Source organism: Neofelis nebulosa, chromosome 2 (genome assembly GCF_028018385.1).
Source record: "Neofelis nebulosa isolate mNeoNeb1 chromosome 2, mNeoNeb1.pri, whole genome shotgun sequence".
Lineage (NCBI taxonomy): Eukaryota > Metazoa > Chordata > Mammalia > Carnivora > Felidae > Neofelis > Neofelis nebulosa.
In genome coordinates, this window is record NC_080783.1 from 65,675,388 (window position 1) to 65,686,826 (window position 11,439).

An 11,439-nucleotide genomic window follows, 5' to 3' on the forward strand; every position below is an offset into this window, starting at 1 on the left:
GTAGTAGTAATATGATTTGTATATTTGTTGATTACATATGGTAAGCAATAAAAATGCAATGTGCATAATTTATTTAAGTAACTTCTAAAATCTTTGTCATTCAGTTGATTTCTAAGAATGGACTCCACATTATTTTGAAGAAAAATTGATATTTTTCATTAAATGTTTATAGACATTCCATGATAGTTTAATATAGGCAATTATTTTAAAAAAACATAATCATCATATCTTTAAAAATACAGAGCAAACAAGAGAATGAAATTTTATATTTTCTGATAATACTGTGGCTTTGATTTAGTATTTTATTTTTTCCAGGATTTTGTGTGTGTGTGTGTGTGTGTGTGTGTGTGTGTGTGTGTTAAATACCTCCTGCTCCTGAAAAGACAGTTTCCAAATTATGCAAAACATATATACTTAAAATCTCAATATATTTGGAAAAAAGTTACGCAAGTATTTTGGTTCGCATCTCAGGTGATTTAATTTTATTTCAGCAGAAATTATAGAGAAGGTATAAGAATTATAATAAATACCAGCAGCACAGAATCTCGCCAGTGATGTTATCTGGCATGTTGAAAACAGAGATATACTTAAGTGCCATTTGACAGGAACACAGAGCCATATTGTTTCATCTTTTCATTACATTCAGAATAAAAGTAGATTCAAACCGATTATGGCAAACACTGTATAGCTTAATGCAAGGAAAATTCCATTGTGATAGACATGAAATTTCTGAACATCAAATTTACAAGTTCAACAGAAGGTTATCGAAGTCTATTTCAGACATCAGTGTGTCTCAGACTTGAGTGTGAACTGCAAGTGGGCAGAGATGTTTTACTCAGTGTCACTGTAGCACCTATTCCTTTTAATTTGCTCTTCCACGGTGAGTTGTTCAGACTGGACCTCCACTCTGGGAAATGAAGGCTTAGCTGCACATGCACTGCTTGGAGCATCACAACCTGTATTCCCATTAACGTGGGCTGTTACTATTGCTTCACCATGCCCACATTTGATGCCCTTCTCAAATTCTCTCAAATACAAGCATGGCATATTTTTAATTTGATCTACAGATTCCATTAAGTCACGTTCGAAAATGTTCTCATTCTTTTTGGAAAAAGCGGCGATCTTCACAGGGTTAGAAAAAAGGAAGTGTAGATTTTTGTTATTTGCATGGTTTCCTTTGGTGTTTAAGATATTTGTATCAGAAGAGGCTAAGGATCTTTCCTCCTTTACTATTAACCTGCCACTGAGACCCAGTTTGGGGGCAGACTGCACGGGACTGCCAGCAGTAGCTCTGTCAGCCTGTTTCCCGAGAGCCATGGCTAGAATATTCCTTGAGTACACCTTCTCAGATTCAAATATACCAAGTAACTCTGAGATTCTAGATGCATTTTCTAAATTTTCAATTTGAAATTCACTTGTGGTATAGTTTGCTTCCCTTGACAATGGTAATAGATTAGGAAATTCTAAAATAGATGTCTTCTGCCTGCAATTACTCAGACACGAGACTGCTACATAATTGTTATTATTATTCTTATTCAAATTCTCTTTACAATTTTCTGGCACCACCTCATCATCAGTGTTAGCAACCTGTAAAACTTCTGCACCATCAGGTTCATTAGTTTCTTCATTTTTCCCCTTCCGAGCACTCTGCACAACCACATTATTGTTGTCATTAAGATCCATTTCACTTTTCCTTTTATTCTTTGTATCTTCAGCCTCATTCAGCTTATCTTGCACATTCTTATTTCCTTCCTTCTTCTCATCTTTTCCTGCTTCGTACATGTCCATGTCTTTGATTCCTGTAACATCCTCTTTTTGACACATATGGATGGACTGCAGATATGGCTGCAGGAAAGAAACATTATCTTGCTCCTGCCCTTTATTTTCCAGAGCTTTAACGGGTTCTATTCGTGATTCACTTTTAAATTCAGAGGATGTAGGGACTGTCATTTCTGGTGGCCATTTAGGTTTACTCATTTTGAACTCTTCCTCAAGGGGGAAGGTCTTCGTAGGCATCTCCCTGGAAGGGGGCCAAATGATTTTTAATTTTCCCCTCTCCCTGAATTTTTTCAAATCATCTCTTTGTCCTCTACTGTTACTATCATCTAACTGTTTATTAAGATCTCCAAGTAAGGCAGTGTTTTCCACACTACTTTTACACATATTTGTGGCTTCATTAGGAATAAAATCCACTGAGCTGCTTTGATTTTTGTAATTCCATCGATCTTTATGCTGTTTGTGTCCAAAACCTTCATCATAATTTCCTTTAGATTTGAAAAGCTGGTTAAAGTGAGGTTTACAATATATTTGTCCATGAAGTGATGCATAATTTCCCAAACTGCCGAAAAGAAAAAAAAAAAAAAAGAAAAAAAATGTTTAACATTCCATATATATATACTGTAAATTCATAGGGAATTAGGAAATTAATTATTTCAAGAATGAGTCAGAGATTCAGTACAATTAATTTACTGGCAATAGGAATGTACTTATTAATTGAACGTTCTTGTTAGATAATGGTTACTGCTAACATTCAACATGATACATGTCTTATTTAGAATTTCATGTTTAGTATTTAGAATTTAATGTTGTATGTCAAGTATTGGTATAATAGCTATTATAGTATAATACATATATGGATATAGATGGTGTAAAATGATAAGACTAAACCTTTGTTAATTCAGTGGTTTTTGCGGGGGCTGCAGTTTTCAATGAATCCTGAAGAGTACACACACACACACAAATCAACCATTTAAATTTCCTTGTTAACTAGATTTTGAATGTATTGGAAAGGTTGCCTATGCAATTGTTTATTTGGCCTCTTTGGGGAGATCAACAAATAGAGTGCCTGTTAAAATTAAAATCAAATTTAGTCAGAGGCATCATTTTTTTTTAGTTATCACTGAGTCTCCACATAAATACAGATACACGAATTAGATACCAAAACTTAAAGCCCATGGATAAAGTTTATAACAAAACTAAGTGATAGGTGCTCTGGTGGCTCAGTCAGTTAAGTGTCTGACTGTTGATGTTAGCTCAGGTTGTGATCTCATGGTTGTGAGATCAAGCCCCGCATTGGGCTCCACGCCAAACATGGAGTCTGCTTGGGATCCTCTCCCTCTCCCTCTCTCCCTGCTCCTCCCCACTCATGCTCTCTCTTTCTCAAAATAAACAAATAGATAAACATTAAAAAAAAAACAGCAACAAAAGTAAGTGACAAGGTATCCTCACCAAACCCAAAATATAAGGAGGTAAAAACAAACCAAAAACTCTAAGACTAGCCTGAGAGTCGCATCTGTATGAATGACAGCAGAAGAAGCAAGGAAGGTGTCTAAAAAAAACAGAAAATATAAAACCACAAAATAGTCAGCCAGTATTTTCTGGAAAGTATCACATGCCAATCAGAGAATAGCAGCTGAAACTGGGTGGGGTTTTACCTTCTTCATTGGCCAGTGAGTGCAAGGGCCCTGAAGCAGGGAAGTCTGCCAGAGAAGTTAAAACTCTCAAAATTGACCAACTGAGATCCCCTTTTAGGATAACACTTTATACTGAAAACAAAAATATGGGAATTGAATCAAAACGTAATGGATAATGATGACAGAAATGAAAGAGAAGGTCCTGACTAACATGGGGGAGATGAATCAAGGCAGGAAATCCCAGAATTCAAGTCATTGTGGTTTTTTGGACAGTGTATGAAAACTGGAATTGGTAGTACTGTGAAATTGGGAAAACCATCCTAAACATTGCCTTCTTCTAAGATTTGGGAAAACTAATGCCATGTGAAAATGAGCCACAGAAAAGTATTAAGGCCAAATATCATACAGATTTATTATAAGAAATGAAAGAGTAAAGAGAATTTTTCATATCACTACAGACAATGAAAACATGCTAGAAAAACATGTTCTCAACATCAAAATTTTAAAAATGAGTGAAAAGACATTAAAACATGATAAAAAGGCTTGAAAGTTTAGAATGAATTGTAATTAGAAAAATGTCATAAATGAGGTGTGAGAAATCAGGGGAAAATCACAAATAAAAGAAAAAATCAGTAATAGAAACTAAACTAAAAGAAATTAAGAGCATATAAACACAATAGAAAATATTTTAAGACGAGAAATAGGAGAATAAGAGGATGAAAACTTACAACCAGAAATTTAAAAAAGATGATTTGAGAGAAGAACAATTAATAAAGACAGGCACAAAATATCCATGTAGGTATAACAGAAGTTTCTGAAGAAGAAAATAAAGTAATGTGATAGGTTAAATGCTAAAAAGCTATAGTTTAAGGAAACTTTCCTCAGATAAAAAGGTATGAAACTATGTATTGAAAGAGGCACACTAGGTAACTGAGACTATTTGACCCAGAATGACCAACATCAAGAAATATCCTAGTGAAATCACTGGACTTTAAATAAAAAGAGAAAAAAATCCTTTGTGTTTATCTAAAAAGAAAAGAAAAGCATATGATTTATAAGAGAAAAAATTAGATTATTATCAGTCATTTCCAACACTTTACGCCAAAAGAAAATGGAATAATGCATTTAAAATATTCAGTGAAAGAAAGTGTAAGTCAATGATTTTTCTTTCAGCAAGACTGACTTTCCATTATCAAGATCACAGAACAGCCTTTCTGAGGGATCTACTAGAAAATAAGCTTGCATAACTAAAATAGCTACAGAAGTATCAACATAAACATCTGTTGCAAGCATTATATACATATAAATATAAAACTTATAAACTAAAGATGAAATGATGGCAATGAGGGAGGTGGTGCGATATGTAATGGCTGCTTAATATGACACTGAAGACATAACACAATTAAAAAAGAATGGAATGCAGATGAATGGGGAGCAAATGCCATTTAAGTTTTCATAATCAAATTAGGGGTGCTGATAGTTTTGCTATTCCAAAACTGTTGTTCAAATGAATATGGGATACTCTTTTTTTTAATGTTTTATTTATTTTTGAGAGACCATGAGCGGGGCAGGGGCTGAGAGAGAGGGGACAGAGGACCCCAAGCGGGCTCTGTGCTGACAGCAGTGAGCCTGATGCCGGCTCAAACTCTCAAACCATGAGATCATGACCTGAGCCGAAATCAAGAGTTGGCTGCTTAACCGACTGAACCACCCACGTGCCCCGAATATGGGATATTCTAATTCTTTCCTCTCCTTTGTCTTTGAGAACCGGAAGTCTTGAAGTGAAAGCGAGGAGGCAGATGTGGAATAGAAAAGAGGCTAAGGCAAAAGCAATGCAGTTTTGAATTCAATTTGAGATATTCCTACAAATTCATGATTTATTTTTCTTTATATATAAACATCTACTAGCTCTTAACACTAAGAAAGCTTCAAAATAGTAACCAACCCAGTAGAAAGAGCATTGAGATTATAATCTTAAAATGCCATTTCTCACAAATAAAAAGTAAAAAGGAAATGACTGATCCTGGGTCTGGAGGAAGTAAGTGTATCAAAGGGGTATGGAACATCTAGTCCTACCAGATAATGAGAAAACTATCAGAGAGTACTTAGGTCTTGCCAAAAGGACTGAAGAGAGAACCTGAAGAGGTCAGGGATAGAATGATTTGAGCTTCAGAAATGATAATAACTGCATCTGATTAAAACCAATCAAACATATGTAAGTCTATGAGTTTATAAATATATCATGAATATTTTAAAATTCGTTACCTCTTAGGAGATAAGGAACCATTTCATTACATTGTTAAATAAGTAACTGATACATTGGCAAAACAGGTAAACAAAGGGAAAAAGTTATGTATTTATTCTGCCTTTCCTTCACCAACTGTACCACCAAGTGACCACATAGTAGATGAGGGGAAGAATCACCTGTAAAAGTAGTCAAACTAATAATGAAAAAGAAAGAACAAAATGAGAATATGAACATTTTGTAAATATCAATTAATGCATATAGGTATTAAGATTTCATTTTTGCCATGATTGCAAAACCAGACACGAGCAGACACTATGTGCTTACTATATTCTTGCCAACACTCCCTATGTTCTTGAAAAAGGTATCAAATCTTAGTTTAAATCAGAATCTAGATTCAGCTGACAGTTTTTCAGAAACACAGGGGAGAAAGGAGTATGTGAACTACATGATAAGTGAGCAATCAGCAAATCCAGACTGGATAATTCTACAGGTCAAATATTCCAGGTTCTTCGCAAATAAATTGTAAGAAATGAAAGAAATGGATAGAAAACCCTATAGATTTAAAAGATGTAAAAGACATATCAAAGTTTTAAAAAATGAATACAACTAAAGTATAATATCCAAGAAAGCATATTTGGATTAAAAAAACTATAAAAATGCAAGGAAGAAACTATTAAAAAGAATACTATTTACTCAGAGAGAGAGAACTGGTTGTGTTTGGGTGAGGCACATGGAAGGAGCTTCTGGAACCACTGGCAATGTTTATTTATTGACCTTGGTACTAGTTAGAAAGCGTTCACTTTATAATAATTTATTAAATCATACATTTGATTTGTTTTTTTCTATATTTGTGGCTTTTGGTATAATGACTTTTAAAAAATATTAGTCACTGGGGGCACCTGGGTGGCTCAGTCTGTTAAGCATCCGACTTTGGCTCATGTCATAATCTCATGGTTTGTAAGTTTGAGTCTTGTGTCAGGCTCTATGCTGACAGCTCAGAGCCTGGAGCCTGCTTCAGATTCTGTGTCTCCCTCTCTCTCTCTCTGCCCCACCCCACACTCACGCTCTGTCTCTCTCTGTCTCTCAAAAAAAAAAAAAAATACACACTAAAAAAATTTTAAAAATATCAGTCATCAAATATTTTTCAGTCCTTATTAAATGTCAGGGCTTTACTAGGTGTGAGAGTCAAACATTAACACATTTCCTACAGCTGGAAAGCAGTTACATTAGATTGTGTTAAGAATGAGGCAAGCACTGGGATGCTCCGGGAGCACATAGGAGGGACACTTGAATCCATATGTGGGGATCAAAGCAGGCTTTTTCAAAGACATAAAGTCTCAGTTGAGGTCTGAAGAATGAGTGGATGTTAGCCTGGTGAAGAGCTGGAGAGGGGGCATGGGAAAACTCCTACAAGAAGTGGAAATAACATTTGGGACCAACTAGATATGAGAGAGAAAGATAATGATTTTGAGGAACTGAAATTCAGATTTCATGAAAAGTAACATGCAATGGGAGGAAGGGGTGTTGGGAAAGGAGTAGGGTAAGATTCTGAATTGCCTGTTAATTCATAGTAAGACGCTAATTTTACTTTGACAGAGGTAACCATCATATGTTTTAAACAGATTTGCATTTTAGAAAGATCATTTTCACTACATCATGGAGCATGTACTGGGGCAAGTTGTTGGTGGTAATGGAGGTAAGAGATAATGGGGGCAGGGAGGCTAATTTGCTAGAAAGACTGTTGCATTAGTACAGGTGAGAGACGACAGGTGGAAGATGCCTGGGCTGTGGGGATGGAGGAAAATGTACAGCTCAAGAGGCATTTATGGGATACCAGTTACAGGACTCAGTTATTGCTTGGGCATAGGGAATGAAGAAGAGGAAGGACTGAAAGGTAACTTCATGTTTCAGTCATTGAGTTAGTGTTAATGTCATTTATTGAGAGACTATCATACAGACCAGAAGTCAAGGAAGGAATTTCAGAAGACAGAAAAAATAATGGGGCATATTGAATTTGGTGTACAAGTGAGAAATCTAATTAGAGATGAATGCTAGTCATTGAGATATAAGCATCTGATAGAGGAGAGAACTGGGCTACTGTACAGATTTCAGAGTTATTCTACATGGATGATGATTAAAGTCATGGAAGTGGATGCAGTAAACTATATATATAAAGAATATAAACAGAAGAATAAATGGCCATAACAGAATCCTAAGAAACTCTAACATTTCAGTAATGGACAGAAAAGAGTCACCCACATAGGAGTCTGAGAAGGAACACCCAGAAGGTAGGATGAAACTATTATACTCTGGCGTCATGGAAACCAAAGAAAAAGAACATTGCAGTAAAGGGTGTTTGACATTGTCAGTTTAAGTCAGGAAAGATATAGCCTGATACACACTGGATTTGGCAAAATAATTACAATTTCAGCATCTCAGACTATAGCCACACCAAATGCCACATTCGTTAAAATGCATTTGTTACTGTATTGATACGGTGCTTCTGTTGCAACAGACAGGAACAAACAAAACAAAAAACAAAAGACAAAAAAGACCTAGTATATCTTACCTGACACTGACAATACTCTACATTCTTATTTTTTCTTCTTTTATTTAGACACAATACCCAGACATAGGTATACTCTAGCCCATCACCTAATTTTGTATATGAAGTTTTACTGGAATACAACTGGGCCCATTAGTTTACAGCCACACTTGTTCATTTAGTTAACTGTGGATGCTTTTCCACTCAACTGGAAAGTTGAGTAGTGACAGAAATAGTATGGCCTATAAAATTGAAAATATTTACTATCTGGCCCTTTACAGAACAAGTTTTCTGACTCATGATCTTGAATCTAGACTTAAGGGGTGCCTGGATGGTTCAGTCTGTAGAAGATGCAATTCTTGATCTCAGGGTCTTGAGTTCAAGTCCCATGTGGGGCACAGAGCTTACTTAAAATAAAATAAGGTTGGGGGTTCCTGGGTGCTTCAGTTGGTTATGTGTCCAACTCTTAATTTGGCTCATGTCATGATCTCATAGTTTGTGAGATTGAGCCCCCACGTTGGGCTCTGTGCTGCACAGAGCCTTCTTGGGATTCTCTCTCCCTCTCTGCCTCACTTTATCTGTCTCAAAAATAGATAAATAAGGGGCGCCTGGGTGGTTCAGTCAGTTAAGCATCTGACTTTGGCTCAGGTCATGATCTCACAGTTTGTGGGTTCAAGCCCTGCGTTGTTGTGCTCTTTGCTGTCAGTGTAGAAACTCTCTTTGGGTCCTCTGTCTCTATTTCTCTTTGCTCATCCTCCGCTTTCTCTCTCTCTCTCTCTCTCAAAAATAAATAAACATTAATTTTGTTTTTTTTTAATGAGGCACCTGGGTGGCTCAGTTGGTTAAGCGACCTACTCTTGGTTTTGGCTCAGGTCACAATCTCACAGGTTTGTGGGTTCAAGCCCTGCATTGGGCTCTGTGCTGACAATGCAGAGCCTGCTTGGTATTCTCTCTCTCTCTGTCTCTCTCTCTGCCCTTCCCCTGCTTGTGTTCTCTCTCTTTCAAAAAAAAATAAACTTAAAAACATTTTTAATAAATATATTTTCAAATAAAATATAATAAGATTGAAAGTAGAATCCAGACTTCCGACTCAGGTGGTAACTCAAAAATGCCTATTTGTACAGAATTTCTTGATTTTTCTCATCTGTGTGATCTCCAGGTTTAGACAAAAGGAACCTTTCTGGATTTGATTAAGAAAGCAATATTTCAAAAGGGAAAAGGTCACCGCCATCCTGAGAAAAAAGAACCCAACAACACCCCCTTTTGTAGTTGTGTTAACTGATGACAGCGAGATCTAGAAAACGTTGTATCTTCTAAAGACATGATGCTATAAGTATATTGTAGGCTCCTCCAGCATTTGTGCCACAGACCTCAAGACATTTTACCTCAGTTTACTGTTGCAGTGGTGGCATCGGAAGCAGGATTTATGAAAACTCTGCTTGTCCGCTACTAGGCACTCCATTGGATAAACAGTCTTTTGACAAAGTGTACATATTGCCTTGTCTTGGAGCAGCAGCTTCTAAAAATAAAAATTTACCAAAGGTTATATGATGCTGTCTTCAATCACACTGCAAAACCAAAACAAATAACAGTATATTGACTAGCCATGCAGTTAAAGTAAAAGCTCTTAAGACTCCTGTCCTAACAGCGCTTCTGTGGAAACTATCCTACCATCAGGTTTGAGGTTCTGGAACATCAATGCCCAACATTTTCACATTTTAAAACATCCTGGAGAGAGTTCTCCAGAGTGCCTACATAGCTCTTAAAGCTGAGGATATTGTATTTGTTTAAATAATTTCCTTGATGACTTCGTGTTGGCTCTGTGACACCGTTTCCTAACTTTAATACAGCAAGACTCCTGAATATGTTGAGACGTTCAGGGCCATTTCTCCTCAATCTAAATGGCTTTAGATTGTAGGGCTTTTGGGATTCTCACGTTTGCCTTTTACATGCTCCCTACCTCTTCCCTGGCTATATCATCCCTGTGGCCCCCTGCTGCAGTGCTCAGGTGGATGCCAGCTCCTGTGAATCACAGTAGTGCTTAGACAGTGGTTCAAAACTGACATAGAACTTTCACCTCAGTACTGTTTTGATCCTCCCTACAATCCCATGAGACAAACTAAGCTTTCATATAAGTTATATATAAAGGCATATATGCTCAGGGTTCCTTTTACAAGTAAGTGTGTATTTTAGAGCCTCAATGTTCAATTTGAGCTAGTAAGAGATCTCCTTTGTTTATTTGGTAGGACACATATTTCTATATTTAACACCGGGTGGGTTTTTTTTTCCTTTTTGTCTTTTCTACATGCTTTTAGCTATCTTAACAGAAACTGAGCATTTGAAGTTAATTGGACAGCTTTGCTTGATTACGCCAGAAGCAAGCACATTAAGAAGTCATATTAATCTGATAAACTAGACACATATGTTGCAAATATGATAGAGGGATAATTATTGGTTTCAGCAGTTTTTATTTTTAAACTTCCTATTCCTTTCAATCTGTTTAAAAGAATGGACTACGTTAATGGTGCACATTAATTATGTCAAATCTTTTTATTGTAAAGCCTCATTAATTGTAAAACGTAGCGAAATAAAAAGAAATAAAGTGTTTTCTGATGTTAAAAAATATGTACTAACTCCATGTGTTTTGAATTTCCCTCCTTCTAAATATAGTCAAATTTTTAAAATGTATTGTCCATGTTCATGTGTGAATGAGGCCAAGTGAACTATCATTTGGAGTTTAAGAAAGGTGAAATGAAATTAGTTATAGAATAAAAATAGTGCCATTAGAAAACACTAACTCATCCAATTTAATAACAATAATTCTATATACAAAAGGTCTAATTCCATATGTGTATTTTCATCAAAGATATCAATCAGTACAAATCATGAAAGCACACATGAAGGGTATAAATTGTTTCTTGGGTTATTAGCAGGCTGTGTTGAATTCAAACACAACACCACTCAAATCTGGCAGTTAAAAATATGTCAATAGTAGGCCAATAGATATTACCTCATATTGTCTTAAACAAGTGGATAAAATACTAACTTTTAATGAAAATATAAATAATGTGCTATGTGTGTACCGTTATTAATAAATACACTGTTACATATAATTGTCAATGCTATCACAGCAACAATGATTGTATCTGCTGTTCTACCTCGTCTTATTTACCTTGACAAATACACGTCTCAATCAATCTATGTTGTTATTCTCACACAGTGCAGATGAATCC

General features: G+C 35.9%; 1 protein-coding gene across 3 annotated transcripts in view; it reads right to left on the reverse strand.

The window, feature by feature from the left end:
- Positions 1-453: 453 nt before the first annotated feature.
- XIRP2 (xin actin binding repeat containing 2) overlaps positions 454-11,439 on the reverse strand; it is a 74,308-nt gene continuing 63,322 nt past the window's right edge. For 2 of the 3 annotated variants that reach the window (XM_058714975.1, XM_058714973.1), the window contains exons 8-9: positions 9,592-9,725; positions 2,205-2,338 (exon numbers count right to left, since the gene is read on the reverse strand). In XM_058714975.1, coding sequence (XP_058570958.1) covers positions 9,631-9,725 — 95 coding nt within the window. In that variant the 3' untranslated portion in view covers positions 2,205-2,338; positions 9,592-9,630. Of the gene's footprint in view, positions 2,339-9,591; positions 9,726-11,439 lie in introns of all 3 variants that reach the window. The other variant, XM_058714983.1, reaches the window with a different exon arrangement.